General features: G+C 54.7%; 8 protein-coding genes and 1 non-coding gene across 9 annotated transcripts; 5 read left to right on the top strand and 4 right to left on the bottom strand.

The window, feature by feature from the left end:
- Window positions 1–3,961: 3,961 nt before the first annotated feature.
- On the top strand, window positions 3,962–5,978 carry BBK36DRAFT_1134964 (hypothetical protein). The gene is made up of 3 exons (XM_024892485.1): window positions 3,962–4,057; window positions 4,095–5,816; window positions 5,850–5,978. The coding sequence occupies exon 2, from the start codon at window positions 4,387–4,389 to the stop codon at window positions 5,689–5,691; it is 1,305 nt and encodes a 434-aa protein (XP_024750629.1). The 5' UTR covers window positions 3,962–4,057; window positions 4,095–4,386; the 3' UTR covers window positions 5,692–5,816; window positions 5,850–5,978.
- A 744-nt stretch (window positions 5,979–6,722) lies between these two features.
- BBK36DRAFT_1134963 (UV excision repair protein Rad23) lies at window positions 6,723–9,018 on the top strand. The gene is made up of 10 exons (XM_024892484.1): window positions 6,723–6,794; window positions 6,851–7,072; window positions 7,204–7,251; window positions 7,339–7,411; window positions 7,471–7,550; window positions 7,630–7,929; window positions 7,992–8,441; window positions 8,516–8,657; window positions 8,704–8,931; window positions 8,975–9,018. Exons 2-8 carry the CDS (start codon window positions 7,055–7,057, stop codon window positions 8,639–8,641), a joined length of 1,095 nt encoding a protein of 364 aa, XP_024750628.1. The 5' UTR covers window positions 6,723–6,794; window positions 6,851–7,054; the 3' UTR covers window positions 8,642–8,657; window positions 8,704–8,931; window positions 8,975–9,018.
- A 130-nt stretch (window positions 9,019–9,148) lies between these two features.
- Window positions 9,149–11,282, bottom strand: BBK36DRAFT_1134962 (hypothetical protein). Its single transcript, XM_024892483.1, has 6 exons — window positions 10,552–11,282; window positions 10,360–10,518; window positions 10,203–10,320; window positions 9,409–10,163; window positions 9,238–9,319; window positions 9,149–9,185 (listed from the first exon to the last, which is right to left on the bottom strand). Exons 1-4 carry the CDS (start codon window positions 11,230–11,232, stop codon window positions 9,409–9,411), a joined length of 1,713 nt encoding a protein of 570 aa, XP_024750627.1. The 5' UTR covers window positions 11,233–11,282; the 3' UTR covers window positions 9,149–9,185; window positions 9,238–9,319.
- A 550-nt stretch (window positions 11,283–11,832) lies between these two features.
- Window positions 11,833–14,607, top strand: BBK36DRAFT_1167710 (BRE1-domain-containing protein; the record flags this gene model as incomplete). The annotated part of the gene is made up of 4 exons (XM_024895080.1): window positions 11,833–11,964; window positions 12,377–12,548; window positions 12,725–14,349; window positions 14,434–14,607. The coding sequence occupies 4 exons, from the start codon at window positions 11,833–11,835 to the stop codon at window positions 14,605–14,607; spliced, it is 2,103 nt and encodes a 700-aa protein (XP_024750626.1).
- Window positions 14,608–15,313: 706 nt separating this feature from the next.
- Window positions 15,314–15,957, bottom strand: BBK36DRAFT_1158143 (hypothetical protein; the record flags this gene model as incomplete). The annotated part of the gene is made up of 2 exons (XM_024894080.1): window positions 15,314–15,564; window positions 15,705–15,957. The coding sequence occupies 2 exons, from the start codon at window positions 15,955–15,957 to the stop codon at window positions 15,314–15,316; spliced, it is 504 nt and encodes a 167-aa protein (XP_024750625.1).
- Window positions 15,958–16,625: 668 nt separating this feature from the next.
- BBK36DRAFT_t73 lies at window positions 16,626–16,709 on the bottom strand. Its single transcript has one exon. It is a non-coding gene; the product is annotated as a tRNA-Gly (tRNA).
- A 245-nt stretch (window positions 16,710–16,954) lies between these two features.
- BBK36DRAFT_1134960 (golgi membrane protein rer1) lies at window positions 16,955–18,310 on the top strand. The gene is made up of 5 exons (XM_024892482.1): window positions 16,955–17,043; window positions 17,127–17,245; window positions 17,304–17,421; window positions 17,540–17,839; window positions 17,899–18,310. Exons 2-5 carry the CDS (start codon window positions 17,177–17,179, stop codon window positions 17,982–17,984), a joined length of 573 nt encoding a protein of 190 aa, XP_024750624.1. The 5' UTR covers window positions 16,955–17,043; window positions 17,127–17,176; the 3' UTR covers window positions 17,985–18,310.
- Window positions 18,311–18,786: 476 nt separating this feature from the next.
- Window positions 18,787–20,342, top strand: BBK36DRAFT_3305 (RNA polymerase II-associated protein; the record flags this gene model as incomplete). Its single annotated transcript, XM_024898027.1, has 2 exons — window positions 18,787–19,057; window positions 19,141–20,342. The coding sequence occupies 2 exons, from the start codon at window positions 18,787–18,789 to the stop codon at window positions 20,340–20,342; spliced, it is 1,473 nt and encodes a 490-aa protein (XP_024750623.1).
- A 630-nt stretch (window positions 20,343–20,972) lies between these two features.
- Window positions 20,973–22,668, bottom strand: BBK36DRAFT_1116775 (glycosyltransferase family 90 protein; the record flags this gene model as incomplete). Its single annotated transcript, XM_024890276.1, has 2 exons — window positions 20,973–21,024; window positions 21,113–22,668. 2 exons carry the CDS (start codon window positions 22,666–22,668, stop codon window positions 20,973–20,975), a joined length of 1,608 nt encoding a protein of 535 aa, XP_024750622.1.
- Window positions 22,669–23,259: the final 591 nt, after the last annotated feature.

Here is a 23,259-nt window from a genome sequence, read left to right as displayed (position 1 = left end):
TGACACAGCGCGCGTCATACAGCATGAATGCAGAACGTAGGGATCATATTGGCCATGTCGGAATTCCCCTTCTCTTTAGGTAGCTTGTGACTCCAACAAATACTGCTTTGTGCTTCAAGTTGTTTTGTGTGTCTTTTTTTCTCTGGTGGGGTTTTCTTCAGGTACGGAGTAAGCTGAGCTGCAACAGGGGGAGGCTTCCTCAGGCTTCAGCCATCTGGGATGCGGCTCCACTTGGGATGCAAGAGATTGACAAGCATGCAAAACAAATACAGTCACTACAGTAAAAGGCTTTCCTGAAAGCGGCAGTATTTTGGAATTGCCGGGTCGAGGTCGGTGGCCTGGTGGGAGTTGGGATTCCGCTGCGGGCCGCGGCTGGGCTGGACGCTGGAGAGTCATGCATCCGGTGCTCGTGGTAGGTACCTTACTAACGTACTTGTAGAAGATACGAGGTAGGAGAACAGGAGCGTGTACTCGCGTTACAATCGATGGAGAGGGCATTGGGAAGCTGTCCACGACATGATGTGAACGCAGATCCGATAGATAAGATTTGCACACGAGAACAGCAGGTTGTAAGGTAAGGTGGTGGTGATACTATACATACTCGCAGGTGAGTAGTAGGTTGATGGACCGAGCAAATGACATCTCAAGGCTCTCCTCACATGCAAACGCCAGCACCGGCGCATTGATATGTCAGGTACTACTACAAGCAAGTTCCTATCTGGGAACAGCGGCCAAGCAGAAACAAACAAACGGGGTCCGAAGGATTGCCTGCAGATGCGTCAATGCAGGTAGTAGTACTACTACATACAAGTACGTATTACTTGTGTAATACAGGATGTTTAGGTGCCAATGGGGGGCCTCTGTCCTCCTCTTCTCTCTCTCCCTTTTTCTTCAACGCCATCTGTTAGTGCTACGTACGTCCAACTGCTCCGTACCTACTTCCAATGTCGCAGACGCTCTCCCACGTGGCCGAGGCATTCCAGACGAGATTTGCCCCGGAGACGAACGGTGGATGCTGGGGGCGTAGTGTTAGTAGTATCTGGTGAGACTTGGTTTGCTTGCCCGTACAAGGCACACTGGTGAATCCTGTGCTTCACAAAAAACATGTGCGAGATTTGAGTCAAAAGGGGGGGACGCAAGCGAGCGAGACTCTCCACATGGAAGAGGCGATGCAAAGGATTCTGGGCTGCAAGTACAAGTAGTGGTCATTGAATGAAGAATACTGTGTCACGAAGGAGGAAAATAGAATGAGGAGGGAAAAAAAAAGTGGTGAAGCTACTATGTAGTACGAGTACTGCAGCAGACCCAGCACCTCCCAGGGCGCAGCATGTATTACAAGTTCTAGGGGCCATTATTCATGTTTACTTGATGCTTGGAGCGCGCCTTACTACTCCGCCGTGCGCCTTGTATTACCTTGACTGAACCAGGGGAGAAACATTGAAGATGTTGAAACGGCAAAACGGCTCCGTTTGTGTCTTTGACTAATCAATCTTTGTTCTCACGCCCCCTTCCAACAACGTGGTTCCTCGTTGGAAAGGGGCAGATGGCAGCCGGGCAACGGTCTCTGGTACCTGGCGAGTCGTAGACACGGGATCGGAATCTGAGATGAGATGAAGAAGAGATGATCCGGTGCTTATACAATTGAGCCTGAAGTAAGGTACTTGGCATACCCTGTAATACATGCAAGGTACTGCTGCACCTTACCTAGGATACGTGTACACTTCGTAAGAACCCAGCACGGAGCATGGGTACGACAGAGGCACATGATTCATTCATTTACGGAACCCAGGCGGAGAAAACAAACGTAAAATGTGTCCCTCGGTCGGTGTCAAATGTCTGTGCATTTCGACGGGCGAGTGCGCGAGTGAAGTAAGTATTGCCCTGGAGGGGTAGCATTGAGCGGGTGGGTTGCCCGAAAGAGGGTTATATTGAGGTTAGCACCATGACCAGCTGGGCAATAGGGTAAGATGCGTAAGATATGGAGGACGAGAAGAGGTGCGAAGAAGGTTTCCGTGCTACTGCTTATTGCCTTTTTGGTATGGCATCACGAATCAGATGATGATATAGTTTGAACCAAAGATACTCGTACCTTGCCTTGACAGAGAAGTGATGCTTTTGCTTTGTACCGGGCTTGATGACCAACGAAGCCCTAATGATAGGGCGGACTCATCAAGAAGCAGCCGGACAAGGGCCAGAAGTCCACGAACAAAGTGGATATGGAGACTGTATGTACAACCGAGACCTCGGCAGTAATGCGTGAAACTTTGTACCAGGGAGGAGAAAACAAACAGTGTGCGCAATTATGGAGATTCTTCCTCTCTCTCTCTCTCTCTCTCTCTCTCTCTCATTCTTCTTCGCCTCCATTCATTCATCCTCTCGTCATCTCTTTTGCCCGGTGCCTGTCAATCCGTCCTGCTTACCCGACTTGTACAAGCATTCATCCTACTGCCGTTAGTTCTGCCCGATTTCGATGGATCCGCGACCCATTGCCCAGGGGAGTTTCCACGACGCCGGGATCAGAATTTCACGTTTATTATGGATACTTTACACGAGTTTCCGCTGCTAAAATGTAACGCCGGGCCGTGGGCCCTTTTTACCCCTGGTTCCTGACAAAACTGACTTGTACGTCCTACTCGTACAATTGCGCGGCCTTCTCCCGAGAAGGACTGGACGTCCGCCCATGACTGGCTCATCATGTCGGGGGTTTCGTGCCCTGGTCCGTCTGTACGAGGTAGAATGGCTTCGATTCTGCTTCTTCCTTCTTCTTCTCCTCACTGTATACTTGTAGCATAACCTTGTGTATGTTTCATCCCTTCAGGATCTGTATGACAGGGTGATAGTACATGTAAGTTGGGTGACGGAAATGGCCTTGGCTGCCCAGGGCTGGTATCAAGAGTCAGACAGATTCAGCTTCACAGAGCTCCAAACCTTCAACGCATATACCTCCAGGCAGACTCCCCTTTGGGAATGCTCGTCCGGATTGGAGCTTTTGTCCCATATGAAGCAGCCATCTTGGCGAGTGCGGAAAAAGCATGTTTGCATCTATCGGCATCATTCATCTAATAGACTTTGGGTCCAGACACACACAAACTACAGGTCATCTGTCGGTAGATATGTAGACCTCACAAGCAAGAGAGAGACGGAGCTGACAAGAGCGAATGCTCTCTCTCTCCCTCCCTGTCACTCTTCTTCTTATCCCGGCTGCTCCGCTCGGGTCGTGCCTGTGCTTGTTTATGCTTGTACAGTATGACTTCTTGGAGAAAATAAACAAACAAGCATTGGGCTGAAGGGCCAAAAAAAGCCAAGCTTTTGCCAAACCCCTGTCACGATGCAAGGTTTGCCCTTCCCAAGATGCGCCGTCCCCTGTTCCCTGCATCCACCTGGCCGAAGAAGAAAAAACTCTCACTTTTTTCTTTGCTTCCTTTTTGCCCTGCCGGTGGGCTCCGTAGGTACTCTTCATCAGCCTGCTTTTGTACCAAAACCATGACAAAGTACCTCCTCCGAGCGCACGCCCGGAAGCCCTTCCGCGCATGATCCAGCAGAAAAAACGAAGTTCTTGTCCCAGGGATCCCCTCTCTCTTACATGTACACACACCTCTCACACACCCCCCCCCCGACGAGAGCACGCTCGATATTCCCCGACAAGCATGACACTCACTGTCTTTCCCAGACTCTTTTTAGTGTAGCTGTTTCCCACCCCATCTCTTCAGCCCAGGCGCTGCCTTTTTGCCTTCTTCTCTCTTTTCCTTCCCTCCTCTTTTCTTTTCTTTCTCTCGTCAGGTCATCAACCCTCCTGTTGTGCAGTCTCTCCTTTCCACCGGGAACCCCCCCCTCTTATGCGGGATGCCTATCTTCAAGCCACTGTAGCACACACACTCTCTTCTTCGAATCAATGAAATCGTCACCTGGCTTCCTGCCGTCTTTCGTTTGCCCTGGCTGCTGTCACCCTTCTCGTTCACTACTGCTGTCACATATCGGAAAAGATCGCGAGCCCCGGATTCCCACCATCCAAGTACCGGGCCTAGCAAGAAACCCGTACTAGAGCCCCCCCAACTACCACTACTACAAGCAGCATCAACTCGCTTTACACGAAAAAACGCATTGATCGCGATTCTTCTGTTGGCTGCCGTCGAAAAGAAAATTCTTTTTTTTTTTTATACCATAGCGCCCTTTTGAATTCCTCATCGAGGTCGTCGGTTGGACCGTGTCACTCTTTGGCGGCGGGCTAATCGATCTTGTGTGGTTGGCTCGCGGCTCTCTTGTGTTTCAGTATCCCTCCTCGATCGAACAACTGGAATTCTTCCACGAGGAATCGGCAATCTTTCTCTTCTTCTCTCGAATTCCCTCGTTTGGAACCTGACGCAACTCTCGTCCTGGTGGAAAACAATGCCTCGGATATTCTCTCTGGCGCTGGGAGCGCTTGCTCTGCTCACGACCACGGCGACGCTCTGCACGCAAAGCGCAGTCAGCGTTCGCATCTCCCACTCCTCCCCCGGCAGGACAGCCTCAACTGTCGCTGCTGTGTTTGAAGCTGCAGTTCTCATCCTCCTTGGGTGGCTCATCGCGGCCGATGCTGTCCCCTCATTCCCCGGACAGTCGAAGCTGTGGCGGAGGATCGTCTCTGGTCTCGAAGCCACGGCTTGTGTCATTGCGACTGGGACCTCGCTCGCTGCTCTGGTGTACTTGGCAAGGGCGGATGGGGGCGAGAACAAGCACCTCCTCGTTGCGTCTTCTGTGACACTTGGACTGGCCGTTTCCACTCAGCTGGTATACACGATATACCAGATCCTACCGACCTCTTCTGATGTTAGTGGCGCTTCCTGGCCAGGCCGCAAGGACGAGGAGTCCGGACGATCACGCAAGATCAACCTCAAGGCCATCAGGTACAGCCAGACGATGCCCATTGTCGACGAGCCCAGTCCCATGGCAAAGATTCACACTCGAAGCCGTCCTACTTCCGTCGACAACAAGTCAATCGCCGAGACTGTTGCCTCATCCGTCACTTACGTCGCCCAATCCATCCGATCTGTCTCGAGCAGGCCCAAGACGCGCTCCTCCAAGGAGAAGGAGAGGAGCCGCTCCATGTCCATCGAATCGACTGCCAACCGAAGCACCGTGGCTGACGATGCCTTCGACTCCTGGGATACCTCCACGGTCGACGCTCACTGCCGGGAGGCTGTGCTGGAAGTTTCGACGCCCACGCAAAGCAAGCCCCGCGGGCTCGAAACGATTCCTGCCAGCCCCGTGCCCAGCCGCAGTCCCTCGCCAGCGTCCTTTGCCGAACTCGAGCCGCCCCGTATCCAAACCCGGCGTCGGAGCCGAAGCTACAGCCCGGTATCCATCCGACGCGAGCTCCGCGATCTGCCAACCCCGGGCAGCTCAGGCAGCGAGGCTCACATTCACCCTCTGTTTCGATCCGACTCTCCTGACCCGCACCCCTTTGCGACGCCAGGCACCATCGTCATGGCGGCTCCGGAGACGGCGCGGGTCCTCGTCCACCGATCGAGCAACCTGTCGCTCAACCGCCTGAGAAGCGACAGCATGCCCAATTCGCCCAACGGCTTCAGCAGGCATGACTTTGACTCCAGGTCCCTCAGAGGAAACCGTTCCGAGTTGGATCTGAGCGAGCAGGCGTTTGCCGACAGGGGAATGGCCCCTCCTGCGCCTGAATGGCTGCGGAGGGAGCTGTGATGGAGGGGCTGGCTTTGGGAGGATATTTAACGACTTGACGTATTCGATTCTTCTTCTTCTTTGTCTTTTTGTGTTGTGTCTTCAGCTTGTAACGAACTGCACACTTTATATCCAATTCTCGGAGGAGGCGCCAGAAAAAGCGGAACAAATGGGAAATACCTACAAGTTAGAAGGGACATGGGACGGGACATGGCGATGATACCATTTGTTGTTGGATTTGGGGCCGGAGATTTTAGATGAGCGTTGGCGTTGGATGATTTAGTCTTCTTCTCTGGACATATATATATGTACCTATATACACATACATACCTCGGGGTTTTGTTACCATACATCCACTGGGTTCACGATATGAAATAAATGGCAGAATCACACAACTACTAGTATGTTAGTACTCTTGATGACCAGAGGTGAATACAGCGCTCGGATGACAAATGAGGCTCAAATGGCGCTAGAAGGCGGATATACCTGTATCCATCCTGCTGATCCAAGGCTGCAGTTTGTCCAGTCACCGACTTCTCCAATCGCAGCAAATGCCGGTGCTTGACGTATGAATGGCCCTCTGATTGCGCTTATCGTGATATCACCAGGCAGCAGGCAAGTCGCGGCGCATGTCGTCAGCGAGGCTGGGCTGCTTTTGCTGGGGAACTGCGATATTGGGGTAGAGGTACAAGTACATAGAGCGAGGACAGGGAGAACTGAGGGTGATTTGGATAACTTGGATAACAGATAACCTGAGGTGACTACCGTATTAAGCAGTCTTTCTTTCGCCTTGCCTTGAATCACTCAGCGGCCGTCGAGGTACTTGCTCATCAAGTCGCTGCGCCAGCTTCACGGTCGCGCAATTGCCAACCATGGACCGCAAACCTAAGCTGCACGCAATGGCGGCGGTACCGGCTGCACCACCCAGCACCAAGTACCGCGCCAAATCACATCACAGGCTTCAGGGCATCTGATCCCTGGCCTTTCATTCGCCGCGGGCCCTCTTGCAGTGGCCTTTGCCGCGCTGCCACTGGCCCAAACCCCACCTCCAGTACTTGCTCTGCAAAGCCGCAGCCTGAATCAACTTCCACCAGCCCGCGCCACTTGCTCCAATTTGAACCTTTGCCTCGCCTCGCCTCGCCATAGCTTTCTTCTATCCTTGGCCTCATCACCAACTTTCACCCCCGACAGAGCATCGCGTCTGCTGCAGTTTCCGCTATTCGCCTCAGCTGTACTGCGGCGCATTTTCCACCAGAACTCCCGCTGCTCGACTCTTTGCGCATCGACCTCCCGCTTCTCAGACGCCCCGCCTGGCAACGACCACAGCTAGGCATCCCGCTCGAAACCTCTACATCCCGGCCGCAACGAGCACCAGCTGCCCATCATGAAGGTCACGTTTCGAGTATGTGCATGTCCGCTGGCTCCGGAGAGATATGCGCAAGGCTTTGTGCTAGCTTTTGCCGTCCATCGGAGTCTTGTTTTCTCCTCATCACCGTGTGCTTCTGATGGCTGACGTATGCCTCTTACCATCAGGACCTCAAGCAACAAAAATTCGTCCTCGACGTTGAGCCTACGGACAAGGTACGCGCCCCCCCGTACACCTGTTACCTCCAAGGTGGCTGTTCTATTATACTCTTGTCAGCTGCTAACAACTGCGTGCTCGATCAGATCTCCGCCGTCAAGGAGAAAATCTCTGCCGAGAAGGGCTGGGATCCCAAGAGCCAGAAGCTGATCTACTCAGGTTTGACAAAGCTCGCCTTGGCTCCGTCGCACCGGACACCTTGTTCTGACTTGGCATAGGCAAAATCTTGAAAGATGACGATACCGTTCAGTCCTACAACATCGAGGAGAAGGGATTCGTCGTGTGCATGGTAAACAAGGTACGCCCGGATACCAAGAGCACCTCGGTTGCGATGCTTCATTCTCTCTGATTTCTGACTCGAATCTTTTGCCACACAGCCTAAGCCTGCTCCTGCTGCTGCCGCACCACCGCCAGCTACTCCTGCGCCACCAGCGGCTGCCAGCACACCCGCCGCTCCCCCTGCGCCCGCCCAGCCTGCTACTCAAGCTCAAGCCGCTCCTCCCGCGACCCCGACTCCTAACCGGTCTACGGGGACGCCTTCTGGCCTGGCTATGGGCTCTGAGCGGGCCGAGGCTATCGCAAACATGGAAGCCATGGGCTTTGAGAGGACCCAGATCGAGGCGGCTATGCGCGCTGCCTTCAACAACCCGGACCGAGCCGTCGAGTACCTTCTTACTGTAGGTCGCAGTGCCAAATACTTTCCGAGATGGAATCATCGCCACTGACCAAGAATTTCAAGGGTATCCCGGAGAGTATCCAGCAGGAGCAGCAGCAACAGCGGGCTAACCCACCGCAGGCCGCCCCTGCAGCTGCTGCCCCTACTGCTGATGACGATGGTAGTGTTAACCTCTTTGACCTCGCTGCTCAGCGAAGAGGCGGGGGCGCCTCGGGTGGCTCGCCGGCCGCGGCCGCTGCTGGTGCCGCCCAAGGTGATTTGGGTAACCTAGACTTCCTGCGCCACAATGCCCAGTTCCAGCAGCTTCGCCAGGTGGTTCAGCAGCAACCCCAGATGCTCGAGCCCATCCTGCAGCAGCTTGGTGCTGGCAACCCTCAGCTCGCTCAGCTGATTGCGTCAAATCCGGACCAGTTCCTCCAGCTGCTTGGCGAGGATGCCGAGGACGACGTCCCGCTGCCTCCCGGTGCCCAGGCTATCTCCGTCACAGAAGAGGAGCGCGATGCGATTGAGCGGGTGGGTGTTTTCTTTTCTCAGACTTCTTATCGAGTCTTTCATGATGTGCCTGGCTAACTGTTTCCCCCCCCTAGTTATGTCGACTCGGATTTGATCGCGACCAAGCTATTCAAGCCTACTTTGCATGCGACAAGAATGAAGAGCTCGCAGCCAACTTCCTCTTCGATCAGCCGGAGGACGACGAGCCACCGACGAACTAGGGTTGGAACCGAGAAATGACGATAATGAATAGGGAAATACGTGGAAGAGCAATTATCCAAAGACTATCATGACGACTTGACACAATGGGGCGTAGGATGACTCCGTGGCAAACCGCCGCACTCATGTTACTTATTGCAAAACACAGTATCATCTACAGGTTGGCCCGGCCGGACGAAGGAGGTACCGGCTTAATTGGCCTGGAGAAGACTGGTAGGGACTGGGTAGGACGAGACGCTTTGAACAGGATCTGATGGAAGCTGTTGAGATGGGACACCGGCAAACAACGAAAGAAAATGTCGTCGAAGCAAAAAAGACTCTTGTGTGTCTTGAACCTCTTATTCGGTGGTCCTTTCAGTAAATAGCAAGACTGGTATAGCTTGGACCGGAACGCAGTAACAGGAAAACGAAGCACTTGTTTGCCTTGAGATCCTGTCGTTTGTCGAGAAGATGCATGTAATTTGTGGTTGGTTCTGGCTTTGACGTGCCCTGAGTGATACCTAAGATACCTATAAAGCAATCGCAAAGTCCGCCTGTCCTGAAAAGCTGAGTCCTTCCGACCCTGATAGTTTGCCCGAGCGATTCCTCAAGAGTCTCTAAACGCCGATTCTATGCTGACAGCCCAAAAGGATGGGGAAAAAAAAGGGAAAAAAAAAAGCAAACAAGAAACTAGCCACATCGATATGTGGGCAACCTGCAGAATTAATCGACGCGAACGGGAAAGGGAAGACAAAAGGGTGGTGGAGAAAGAGAGAGAGAGAGTTTCCCTTCAAGCAAGAATCGGCTCGCCATTCAACCCATACTGCACAGCCTGCTTCCCCTTCTTCTTCCCCTTCTTCCCCTTCTTGCCGCTCCCAGCAGCGGCGGCGTCCTCGTCGGCAAAGAGCTCCTCGCGCTTCTTGCGCATGACCTCGGCCTGCTCGTCGGCGATGCGCTTCTGCTCGGCCTCAAAGTCCTCCTGGATCTTGCGCTGCTCGGCCTCGATGCTCTCGACGGACTCGAACTCGATGCCGGTGAAGGCCTTGTACTCGTCAATGTCGATGCGCACCGTCTTCTCGCCGATGAGGGCGGCGTTGATGAGGTGCGGGCAGTGGCGCTCCTCGCGGTTGTACTTTAGCTTGACGTGCCGGCGCTGCTTGTTGGGGAACATCTTGGAGATCATCTCGAACTCGGTGCCGAACATGCGCAGGCCGCGGTAGAAGAGCTCCGTCTCCTCCTCGGTCCAGATGTTGGGGCCCTTGAGCTTGGACGTGTTCATGAAGGAGCTGCTGGTGATGAGCCGCGTGAAGTCGTTCTCCTCGACCGTCTCCATGTCGCCCCGCGTCGCGGCCGCGCGCGCGTGCCTGTCCATGACGAGCGAGCTCTGGTCGATGATGATCTGGCCGTCGACGATGCGGAACTGCGGGCCCGAGGCGGGTGCGGGTGCCGCTGCTGCCGCTGCCGCTGCCGGCGTGGACGACGACAGGGCTGTTGCTGTTGGCGTGGCGCTCTTGCTCTTGATGACCGACGGGTCGGCGGCGCCGTCTGGCGGTGTCGTTGTTTCGGGGGATTCCGACTCGTCACGGCTGCCGTCGCCGCCGCCGCCGCCCATGAGCTTCTTCAGCTTGGACTTTATCCTGGATTGTCGTTCCCGCTCGCGCAGCTCGTCGTGGCGGCTGAACTTTTTGCCAATGTGCAAGTCCTTTGTCAGGTCGGTCATTTTCAGGTTCTGCAGATCGACGACCTGGCTTTCTGCGTCGTCTGGCGTCACTGAGCGAGCCCTTCTCGCGCGTGTCCGCGGCGTGGCTGTCCCATCCCGGGAGGATGATTTGCGCTTCTGCTGCCTGGGCTTCGGGGCCGTCGTTGTCGAACCATCCTCATTCGCTGCTGGGGTTTTGCGCTGCCGCTTCTTCGGCCGCGCTTCAGCATCCACTTGGTCATCGACACCATCCGGCGCTGCTGCTGACTCGGGCGCTTTCCTCCTGCTTCTTGTTTTCGGGCCCGGGGGCGCTGCTGGAGGTGTGGCTTCATTTGAGTCTGTAGTCTCGGGCACATGATCTTGAGCTTCCTGGGGAGCGCGTGGGGGATCTCGCAGTTCTGGCGCAATGTTGTCATCTGCAATAACGGGAAGTGGTTCTCGCGGTCTCGGGGCGCTTGGCTGCTGCTCCAAGGGTGGTGGGCTTGCCGTCGCGGCTTCTGCCCCTTCGTTTGAGTGTGTAGTTGAGGGTTCTGTAGCGCTTGATTGCGTAGCTGAGGGTTCTGGAGCGCTTGGGTGCTGTTCAGCAGCCGGGGTTGGTTGTTCTTGAGGTTTCAGGCCAGAGACATGCTGCTGGGCGGGTGGTTCAGATGCGACAATCGAGTCATCTTTTGCAATGTTGGACGGCTCCGGAGAGGCGGCATTCTCAGACTCGCTGGTGCTGGCGACGATGCTTGAGGCCTCCCTCGCATCAACACTCGGGCTTTCTACCGCTGTAATCGATGCTGCCTCTGTCTCGACGACATCCTTCTCGACCTGAACGTGAACATCGGTAGCGGGGATCGCGGGGCGAGGCCGAGCAGACGGGATCTTTGGCTTGAAGGCGAGGCCGCCCTTCTTCTTGAACATGGAACTCATTGCTGGAAAGGCTCTTGGATCTGCGGCGACAAAATCACGAGGCGCTCCGTGAGGGCGGTTCGGCGCTCAATCCATTTGACGGCGCAGACGGTTGTCGGGGAGCTGCGGCGCACAAGGACGGAAAGTGATTTATCGTCGAGATGCTCCAAGTCCGGCCATTTTTTTTTCTGCACGATGCGCCAAAGGGCCCTCGGATAAGCCCAGAAAAGGCACTGCAGAAGTGGGGTGCAGCAGCGCCGCCGACGTTTTGCCGGGACATGCAGCCGATAAGCAGAAAACTCGGCCGGGCTAAGAAGGGCGCTAGTCTCCATACAGTTGCGTGGACGTGCCTCTTTTGATTTGCGGCAACTTCGAAAATTCAACCTCCTGGCGGCCTTTTTGATTCCTGCATCGCCCTTCGCCCTCCAGCCCTCGCCTGCGCGCCTCTTCTGCACGAGCATCTGCGCGGTCTGTCCACAAGAGGATGTCGCTTCGCCCAGCATCTCGCTGCTTATGAACCCACCAGCCTCACCATCGCCCTCACATTTGCTGGCGTGACGCGTTCTCATGCCTGTTGCAACGACCCCCTCTGCCTCGCCTCGTCCATCCACGCTCGTGAAGATGGAGGACAGGAAACGACCCGCCGTCAGCGGCGGTGAAGACCTGGCGCCTCCTCCCTCCAAGAGAGTTGCCATCAATGGCTCCAAAGCCAAAGACGAGAACGCAGAGATGAAGGAAGACTACTGGGTCGAGGTAGGTCGCATGTTCCCCTCCCCTCTCTCTCGCCCACCCCCCCGTTCCCCGTCCAACCCGCGAGACAGCTTGACGCGGATTGCATCCCGTCACCGTCCCGGGCGTCATGGCATCCTGCACACACAACCTGCCTCGCCCTCGCCCTGTCAGCTGCCGCTCTCGTTGGGGGGTGTTGTTGCTGGATGATCGTGCTCACCAAGCCAGTGATGTTGCTCGTTACCCAGCGAGAGCAGTCAGTCGGCTTCTTTGCTTTTTGAGGGAAAAAAAAATCCAGAAGATGAAGGGTATTCCGAAACATCCGCTTCTGCCTGACCATCACCCTCCCGCGCGCTGCGTCCGCCGTGACTCCACAACCCCGTCATCACTACACACCGACTATCGCAATAACGTGGCGCTGACTAGCTGAAATCAGGCATTCACGAAAGGAGCCATATATCGGCAAATGCAAGAGTACAGTCGCAAGGCTGCGACGGCCGAAGCGCGACTAGAAGAAATACACAAACGATCCGTCCATCACGACGACCACATCCGGATCGTAGACGCTTGGTGGCGACAGGTATGCACTTTCGCGACAATGTTGTTTGGTGCCCCCTTTCTTGTCACGTCAAACACGCAGCATCTAACCAATTGCCAATTCAGATGTTGGAAGAACTCGAATTACTCGTTGAATCGGCCATACCGTCAACGGAGTCTCGCGGTATGTCTTCCTCGCATGGCAATGCGACGGCTTCGATTGCAGATTCTAACGTACCAAATCAAGACTTTCAATATTCATACGTTTCGGGCATCGCCTTCAAGGATTTACAGCACTTCCAGAGTCACCTGCAGGAAATGGGAAAGTCAATCAAAACGAAGGCCGAATCCCTCATCAACCGACTTGCTGCACAGAGAGAAAACATTTCGCCCAAGACATCGGAGCTTGAAAGCCAAATCGCCAATCTCCTCGCAAAGCAGAAGGAGTATCATCTGAACCTCGACAGGCTGAGCGCGGAGAAGGAACAGTTGTCGGAGCAGCTCAACGCCGCGACACTTAGGTATTTCAAAGCCGAGAAGAAGCTAGACCGTGCCAAGAGCGCGCAAGTCCAAAGGCTAGAGCAGCAGGCATTCGCCAATGCCACGCGCCCTGTCACGACGCCCACCGAGGGAGGATCAGAACCCAGCGAAGCCAACGGCAATGCGCTCGAGATTACGATGAAGTATGAAGAGGCGGCGGCGACTGTGTCGAAACAAAAGGAGCAGCTGGATTCGCTCTATGCAGAGTTGAAAACCTTGCAGGAGGAGAACACCACGCTCAAGTCTCGGCGCGAAACGCTTTCCGACGAAGATTACATCCGGACTGATGTCTTCAAGCAATTCAAGAGCCAGAACGAAGAGCTCATCAAGCGAGTCAACACGCTAGAAGCCTCCAGCAAGCAGCTGCGCGAAGAGGCCGAGAAGTTCCAAGCCGAGCGAACAGCATTCCGGGCTCAGCTCGAGGCCGATATGAACCAGGTGGCGCAGGATTACGAGGCGGATATTGCAGCACGAGACCAGGACCTGGCTCGCGTGCGGTCCGCTCGAGACGAGATCCTCGCAGAAAATGTGCAACGACGAGCAAATGCGGAGCAAGAGCGCATCGCCATGGAGCATATCAAGGAGCTTGTAGCGGCAAAGGAGGACAGGATATCTGCACTGGAATCAGAAGTTGCTCGTTTGAAGCCCGCCTCACCAACAGGAGACGGAGAAGCGAGTGGTGGCGGAGACGCCGAGGCTCTTTCAGAAGAGGAGCTTCGGCAGAGATACAAGAAACTGAAGCAAGATTTCGAGTCGATCAATCAGGAGCTGCCAGCGATGGAAAAGGCTTACAAGAAGATGAAGGATCTTGCTCAGAAGAAAGTTCTCGACTTTGTCGCTCTGGAGGAGAAGGTGGCTGTCCTTATTGCTGAAAAGAGTAAAGCGGACCAGAAGTACTTTGCCGCTCGGAAGGATGCCGATACCCGGAACAGCGAGATCAGGACTCTGCGGCACCAAAGCGTCAAATCCGCCGAGCTTATCGCCCAGTTGAAGGACTTCGAGTCCCAGACCCGGACTTTGCTGTCCAACTTGGAGAAGCAGTTGGCGGACCTGAAGCAGGCCAACGCGGTTCTGGTCGCCGAGAACAAGAAGATGGAAGCGAACAGCTTGGAGGCCTCGAGGAGGGCAGAATCCGTTGCGAAGCAAGTGGCAGACCTTACCAACCTGGTCAAGTCCAAGGACTCGTCCACAGCCATCATCCGAGAGCGAAACGCCATGCAGGAAGTCGAGGTGGAGAAGCTCAGGGTTCGAATCGAGCATGTGCAGAAGGATCGGGATAGCTGGAAGAACAAAGCGTTGAGTAATTCTTCAGAGGAGGAAGATATGCTTCGGGTACGTTTGTCCTTCTATGGGTTCCCCCCCTTATAGCCACCTCGTTGGCCCTTTCGGAAGTACTAACAAAATTTCACGATTCAGACCATGGCCTTGTGCCCCGTTTGCCATGCCAACTTCAAGAACACAGCACTCAAGACGTGCGGCCATCTCTTCTGTAACAAATGCGTGGATGACCGCATCAGCAATCGCATGCGGAAGTGTCCGAGCTGTTCCAGGGCATTCGACAAGATGGATGTCATGCAGGTTCACTTCTAGGGCTCAGTCACACCAAGGCGTGGTGCCATCCACTAATTTGGTTCATCTGTCAAGTATGAATCTTTCGCATTTTGTTTTTTACGGAGAAATAATTAGAGGGTCTTCGACGTCATCACGAGGTCTATTCACTGTGTCGGTGGCGCATACGGTTGCTGTTTGGTAAAGCGGTCGGATCTACGGTCAGGGTTGTGTCTTTTTTTTTCGTCTCACGATATTCGCTATTTCTTTTTTACTCGACTTCATTGTCCGCCGGGCTGGGGCTTTTTCTTTTCCACCTTTCATTATGTTCCGCCCCTTCGGAAGGGTATAGGGGTCGGCGTGTTTGGACAATGTAGTATCAATTGTAGCACCAGTGTACGATATATGAGTATAAAAGGTTACCGGTTAGGTAATTGCTTGCTTCCTGAAGTATATATAATATGAAGCAATTGGTTACTTCCAAGTCGAGTGCAAAGCCATGATCCGAAATACATGCCGGCGCAGCCAAACTTGGCAGATTACCACCCTTGATAGGCCGTCTCATGCGCCCAGACTACAGCTGCGATAAGATGGACAACGCCATGACGAGCAGCTAACAATTTCCATCTTCCCAATAGCGATGAAGAACAACTGAAATGGCAGAATGTCGCATAGGTATTTAGCTACATACATAAAATCCTTCTGATATAATGGAGAAAACCACACGCCCCTTCCCTCTCCCTCCCTCTCAGGACTCAACGCCCAACGCCTTGACGCCAACAATCCTCCCGCCCTCGTCGTCCCGTGAAATGACCCAATACTCGGCCCTCGTCAGATCCCGCGCGACCCTGTACACCCTCACGTCGTTTCCCTTGGTGGCCTCCCTCACGGCGTCGATGATGTTGGCGTACTGGCCGTCGGAATCCCAGTCCACGGGATCCATGATGTCGATTTGCGCGTTTTCGGCATCCCAGTGGTGAATCAACTTTGCGAAATCAACTGAAGCACATCCAGTTCCGTTAGCAACAAGCCAACGCAACGAAAGAAAAAAATAAAAATAGAAAATAAAGGAGAAACCTATAGGATTTGCCTTTCCTCGGGGGAAATAGCTAGAGAAAAGAAAGAAAAACTGTTACTACCTTCGTCGGGAAGCCCCCCTTCGCCCTTCCACCGCAGTGAGACGCCGGTAAACGGCTCGTCGGCCTCGCTGACGTAGAATGCGTCCCGGAGGGCGTCGGCAATGGGCTTGGGGATCTGGGCGCCGTCGTCTGTGGCTTTGAATGTCCGCTGCGCTGCTCCTCCTTGGGGTCTTTGCGCTGCTGAGGCTCTGCCTTGGTCGGCGTCTTGGTTCGCCTTGTTGAGGAAGGCCATGTAGTCTTCGTCGCTGGCCATTTTGCGGGAGGAGGGCGTGCTCGATAGGGATCGGCGTGGGCTTGGCGCGGAGACGATGCGAGGGACGATGGTGATGATGGTTCTTCGTGGGAGAGGTTTGTGGAGGGTGGTTGTTGTTGTTGGGAGAGCGAGGCGTGCGATTTGTTTGGTAAGGCGATGATGAGGTGCTCGTTTTGCAGCAAGAGAGAGCGCGCCGAGGAAGGGTTGGTGAAGAGTTGGCATGGGGGGAAAGGGAGAGTGTTTGGTGTATGTATTAGTTGGTTTGAAAGGCAAGTTTTGTATGACGATGCCCTGCTGCGGTTGGGAACCGTGAGAAAGGTCGGGTCAGCTCGAGGTGGGGTGACGTCAACGCAAGACAGCTCTGTTGGGCGCTATCAAGTGTTTGTACGTAGTTGAAGCTGTAATAAACCGCCAATACTTGCACTACGGTCTACTACCTAAGGTAGAGAATGGAAAGAATGAATGGCCTGGCTATTATTCTCAAGCTCCTATATCAGCTGCGCTTGCTCACTTCTTTTAGTCCTTTGATACAAGGCGAAACGAACGAAGCTACAGAGCAAAAAAACTTGTCCGGTGCTTTTTCTTGCTAGCTATACTATTTGAGAGCAAAGTTCGTGAAGTGAGAGAAAGACATGAGAAAGCTAAGGGACAAAAAAAGGCATAAAAAATGCGTCATCCGGAACTCGAATCCGGGCCTCAACTTTTCAATTGGAAATGGAAGAGTTGAATCCTAACCCCTAGACCAATGACGCCCTTGCAGACTTGGGATATTCCGCCGGAAACGGAGACCCACTGACGGAACTGGAGGCTGAAGTTTTGCTCTTATAAGCCCTCCACTTCTCGACCCGCTGCAGGGACCGGCAAAACATCGGCCTCGTCTCAAGTCCAGTACCTTAGGTATTAGTGTTCCTAGCGGCTGCCAGGGGCCAAGCCTTACGTGGCTGAAATGCGCGGTGCTTGTCGCAGCTGACTGCGCCCCACGCCAGATGATCCTGTTCGCCGCGATCAATCGACTCTTTTTGCTGGCCATTTGAGCCTCCGTTCCTTTTTCCTCTTCACTGCTGCTCAACCATCTTGCCGCCTGGCCTGTTCTCCTCCCCTCCGGCGATTCACGATCCCTCCGCCTCTTCTCTAGAATTCATTTCCAGCGTGGCCGAGAGCATAAACACCCCCCGGTTCAATCAACCTCGAGGCGACGACCAATTGACAGCCCTCCACCATGGATGCGCCAGAGCCTGAACGGACCCCTTTCGAGGCGGTTACAGCCCACACCACCAGGCTGCAGAGAGTGCGTTTGCGCGGCTGTGGTTGACTTGCGTTTGATCCATCGTGCTAACTGTGGCCAGCAATACCAAGCGATTCTGGACCAGTCAACTCCGTATGTTATGTACCGATGGATTGGCACCGGCGTGGCCTTGGTTCTCTTCTTCTTGCGCATCTTCTTCGCGCAAGGATGGTACATTGGTAAGTTGCGGCGTGCTTCGGTAGACGACCGAAAGAAAAAGAGGTTGACACGGCGACGAATGGGAATGAAACGCGAATTACTGAAGCTGAAGCTGACCTTTTGCTCCTTTCTGCGCAGTTGCATACGCCCTGGGCATCTACCTCTTGAACCTCTTCCTGGCTTTCCTCCAGCCCAAGTTCGACCCTTCAAACGATGCGCTCGATAACGAGATGGAGGACGGCGCCGTTGGCACTCTTCCCACCAAGCAGGACGAGGAGTTCAAGCCCTTCATCAGGCGTCTTCCCGAGTTCAAGTTCTGGTACTGGGCCACGAGGGCCATTGGCATCTCCTTCGTCTGCACCTGGTTCTCCATCTTCGACGTTCCCGTCTTCTGGCCCGTCTTGGTTATGTACTGGCTGATTCTCTTTGTCCTCACGAGTAAGAACAAGCTTAGATGCCCTCAGCCCGCCGTCAATCTGCTAACAAAACTCCTGCAGTGCGCCGACAGATCCAGCACATGATCAAGTACCGCTACGTGCCCTTTACCATCGGCAAGAAGTCCTACATCAAGGACCGATCGTAGACGGACCGGACAACGACCAGCGTGGAGACAAGAAGGTCTCTGCTCGATGGGGCTCGAATTGAAGGAGGGGGGAAAATTGTTTCGCTGGGCTGGCGTAAGCCCTGAACCACAAGGCAACTGCCTACGCGTGTCACGATGGCTTGTACGGGCTGGATGTAGAAGAGACGTGTGCGGCACACGATGGCGCCTTTGGAGGGGATCTCACTCTTGCATGGGACAACTAAAGAAAAGCACCGGGCCTGTTACTGAATCCTTGAAAGGCGTCGACGGATGGGTTAGACTCGGGATGACTGATACGAAACGCATGGGAACCAGGTCTTGGAGACGGAGCTCTCACAGGGAGCGAGTAGTTACCTATACTTAATTTAATGAGATAGCTTTTTTGTACGCTTACAAGACAGCAAGTTATTATTATTTTCCCTCCACTTGTCCTCTTCGTTTTCCCTTTGTCAAGCCATTTTGTTTTTGTTCTCGTCAATTGCTGTTGGTGATAGTTGGCCTATCCGCTGCAGCCAGTCGCGTTGGTGGGGAGCCGCTTGAGGCTGCCGCAGATTTACAGCCTCGCCTGTCTGAGCTGCGCGCGACTCTTTTTTCCCTACTCCATCATCACCCGACACTCCGCCACGTCCTTCCAAATCGCACTCTAACCCGCCCAATTCAGGGCATCGGCGCCGATTCCTTCCGAGCGACTTCTCCTGCCTCAGCAGTTTCATTTTGCAGCTGATGCTCACAGCTTCGTCTTGACGAGATCAGCCCAGCAAACGAGAAGTCGGGGGGAAAACAAGAAAAAAAGGGCCCCAAGATGTCGTCCTCAGCAGCTCGCTCGGGCGAGCGCATGATTCACCAGGACTTCATTGCGCGCATCCGCTTCTCCAACGCCCTGCCTCCTCCGCCGAACCCCCCCAAGCTGCTCGACATCCCCAACACCGGCCTCGCGAGCGGGCAGTACACGACGCCTGGCTTTGCTTCACGCCTGGCGCGGGAGCAGCCGCTGAACATTGAGGCCGATGCAGAGCTGGGCATGCCGCTGGATCTGGTGGGCATGCCGGGCGTGTTTGACGGAGACGAGCGATGTGAGTTGTTGCTTCTTCCCCTTTGTTGAAGAAACTCGTAATAGCAACACCCAGAACTCTGACCTGGGCCTTTTGCCTCGTAGCAATCCAAGCATCATCACAGCCACCGCCCGTCCACCCGCACGACCGAGCCCTCCTCAGACCCATCGCAGCCCTCGGCAAGCCCAAGGTCGCCGAGGCAAACGTTTCCTTCCTCCGCCGAACGGAATACATCTCGTCCCTGATGCCGAAGCGCCTCGAGGCGAACCACCCCAGAGCGCTGCTGGCCAATAACCGGCGGCCGGCTAAGCGCCCAGAAGCCGCCGCCGACTCGCCGCAGGTCATCAAGCGAAAGATCGACAAAAGCTTCGAGATTGCCGAGCAGGACCTCAAGGACCCCAAGCGCGTCAAGCACCCGTCCAAGAAGCACCTCAAGGTCGTCGATGCCAAGCCCCTGCTGCCGGACCTGGACGCGTTCCCCGACTCGGGAGCCTACGTCACCATCAAGTTCCTCACGAACCCCGTCTCCAGCTCCAACGAGTACGACACGCGTCTGCGCAGCGGCCTGTTCAGGCCGATAGACCGCACGGCGGCCGAAGAGGCCGCGCTCGAGGCCGCCATGGAAGCCTACACCCAGGACCCCGTCAACAACCCCAAGCCGGCCAACCTGATGAACTACGACTTCTACCTCGGCCAGACCCGCGCCGATGCCGATCGCTTCCGCCGCAAGTTCGACGTCGACGACCCCAGCCACGACGACGAGGACCTGTACACGCACAAGGCGGACACGGGCGGCTACTTCCAGTTCAACCGCATCAGGGCGTACGAGACCGCTCAGGAGACGGAGCTCGACCACCCGACCAAGTACGAGGACGAGATCATCCTGGCCGTCAACGACGACGACACCTACCCCAAGCAAAAGGCCGTGTACTACTACCCCATCATGCAAAAGTCCACCATCCGGCCCCAGCGCACCAAGAACATTGCGCGCACAAACTACGGCCTGGCCGAGGACGACGAGACGCAGGTCGTCGACCAGCTGGACCTCACCGTCGAGGACCCCACCGAGGAGATGCGGGGCGCCATGAAGATGTACGCCGAGCACCCCCTCGGCTGGGACCAGGAGGAGGGCGCCGAGGAGCACGAGCAGGAGCATATTGAGCAGTCCATCGAGGAGGCTGATGTCGACGCCGACGGGGAAGAGGCCGCCGAGCGTAATGGCGCTTCGAGCCCGGGAGGACAGCAGGAGCGGTCTCCTTCTGCGGATCGCGATGCTGAGGGTGATGAGGATGAGGATGAGGACTAAAAAAAGATATTGCTGGCGCGTTGGGGGGGAAAAGGGGTTGAAGTCGAGACGTTTGACTTGTGTGTTTTACTGAATATATGAGTTGGCATCTCTTCCCCCTTTTTAGTTTCGTCATTATGCGAAATCTTTTGAGGAATGGATGATTTTCAAAAGGCGAATGATTTTCCACTCAAATTTTCGACTGAGAGGGCAAAAAGGGGGGGGGGGGGGGGCAAGCAGAATTGGTGGGCTGTAGGGAGTCGGGTCTGCTTCACAAGGGTTTCTTTCTCTTTGGGTATATAGATGGAACAGTAATGGAAAATGAGTGGCCTTTTTTACAGTAGTGATATTTGCGAATCAAGGAAAGAGAATCTTGGAGGAGAAGAGAAGAAATGAAGTTGGAGTGATTTATTATGTTGTGTGAGCGTTTTGTATATATATATATATATATATGTATATATACCTACAAATGCGGCGCCAACAAGTTTCAGATTCCCTCTTCTCAAATCATGTACATCCCAATATGATCTGGTGATTCGTAGAGAGTCAATACCGGTTTGCAAACAATGGTATCATTTTTCATATATACAACGCCCAAATGATGCTTGATACTGTCTTCTTTTCTCTCCCCACAATGCCCATTCGCAGCTCTCATATCTCGAATCCAAGATTTTCTCTATTATCATCAATAACCCGTGCGTATCTGCCAACTTCTGTCAGCAAAGAAAAAACAAGATTGTGTTTACGAAAAAATCAAGATAAACACATGAGAAAGAGAAGGGAAAACTCACTCCAACAGTAACCTGAAAAACCACACCTCCATATCCACCTTCCGAACCGCCTGGTTCGCCCACTCACGGCTCTCCTCCGCAATCCTCCGCCCCTCCGCAGACCCCTCGCCATCCTGGTCGATGAAGCGCACCGCCTCGAGCCAGTCGTCCCCCTGCAGGCTCAGCGGCACGTAGTGCACCCACGGCCGGAGCCGCTCGCTGTGCCACTCCCGGAACAGCGCGAGCTTGAACGTCAGGCTGCGGCTCTGCAGGAAGGCGTAGAAGCGGCCGGAGAAGGCGTTGCCGTCCATGTCGACCAGGTACTTGTACCCCCAGGCGTCCTGCTGGTCGACGAGATCGACGACGTCGAAGAACTCCCTTTGCGCCTCGCAGTCGCCCGGGTCGCACTGCCCGACGTGGGAAAAATGCACGTCGATGAGCTTCTGATAATCACCGCGCGGCACCTCCTTGGGCTCCCATTTGGAGGGGCTCTCGGGGGCGTTGGTGATGCCGCCGCTCTTGGCCATGATCTTGGCCTGCTCCTTGGAGTTGATCTTTTGGACAAAGCGCTGGCGGTGGTGCCTCCTCCATCCGCCGTTACGGCTGTACCCCCCGGTCGTGGAGCCTCTCCAGTAGAGCTTGCTTTCCTTGTCGTCCCAGGGCATGTCGTTGCTCTCGTTGTAGGCGACTTTCTTGTACCAGTACCAAGGAGATGGGTAGACAATGTCCCCGTAGGACGAGATCTTGGACTGCGAAAAGATGGGCAGCAGGTCGTGGGTGACCTTGAACACGTTTGGGCGGTCGAAGAAGCCATACGTCGAACTGAGGGACGGCGTGAGGCAGATGTCGGACATGGCAGTGGTGTTGTACACGAAAGCGAGGTCACTGACGCCGTACCGGCTCAGATCGTCGGCGCGCTCCTCGTCTTCGAGGATCCTCGCCTGGCTGTCTGGCGGACAGGACATGCGGGAGTCTGCCCAGGTGGACTGGTACCGAATCGTGCTGAAGCGAGTGAGCTTCGTCTCCTTGAACGTCTTGCCGTCGTTGACATCAGATGGCCTTGCTGAGAAGCCGTTGACGAGCTTCGTCTTGCCACTCAAGGCGGCCATGTTCACGTCCTTGGCTTTGCGGACGAGCCGAGACAGATCGTCGTGGGGAACCACGACTCGAGGCTCATCGTGAATGTTAAAGGCCAGGTCCATGTCCGGCAGATACTGCAGGAACTTGTCCATCATGCCCTTGGTGGCGTTCCTCTGCCACTCGAACCCGTACTCCATGTGCATAATCTCATGATCTCGAATAGCGACCCCAAGCAGCCCGTTGTCATAGCCCAGCGCCTCCGCCACCCTTGCCCGAAGCGTCTGCGGCTGCAGTCCCCAGTAGGGAGTCATCATGTCGTGGACGGTGTCGAATTCGTCAACCAGCTGCACCTTGTTGCTCACGGCGAACTCGTACCACTTGTCAAAGTGCGGAGGGGGCGGCATGCCGTATCGCCTGCGATACTCTTTGACGGCCTCGCTCAGAGACCTGGACTGTCGCTTCTTGATGTCGGCGAACTCGCGCTGGGCGTCTTTCATGAGGTGGATGATCGGATGCGTTGCTTCATCGGGAGCCTTCTTCGGCCTTGGTCCGCCTGTTACTGCGGGTGAGTCCGCCCATGTGACTGGGCCCGGAGAGCCGGAGCTTTCCGCTGATTTTGTGGGTGAAGATGGTGATGGTGTTGAGGCGTGCTCTGACAAGGGTTGCTGATGCTCTGTCTGATGATGCTGAGGCTGCGTGGGAGAAGCTGGTATACTGAGGCCGACGTCGAATATACCGATGAGGGAATATAAGCAGAAGCACAAGAGCAAAGCAGCCACAGCAACGAAATATGGACGCCGCCGCATCTTGACATCGAGCATGGAATCCCACACGCTCAAGCTCAGTTATAAAAAAAGGTGTGACAGTCGCATCGCCAGAAACAGGGCGGAAAGTAAAGAGCTGCAGAATTAACAATCCTGGATCAACGAATGAGCATAACAGCAGCAATTGAGCGGCTCAAGTTCGTCAATATTAACCAAACCATGACAGATCCTGAGAAAAGGCGTCTTTCGTTGAGCAAACCAATTGTTTTGTTTACTTTGCGCAGGCGATGACGATGGCAACCCATTTCCAGGCACTTGTCCACC

The sequence above is a fragment of the Trichoderma citrinoviride genome (assembly GCF_003025115.1).
Source record: "Trichoderma citrinoviride strain TUCIM 6016 unplaced genomic scaffold BBK36scaffold_5, whole genome shotgun sequence".
Taxonomy (NCBI): Eukaryota; Fungi; Ascomycota; class Sordariomycetes; order Hypocreales; family Hypocreaceae; genus Trichoderma; species Trichoderma citrinoviride.
This window is presented reverse-complemented; position numbering and strand designations above follow the sequence as displayed.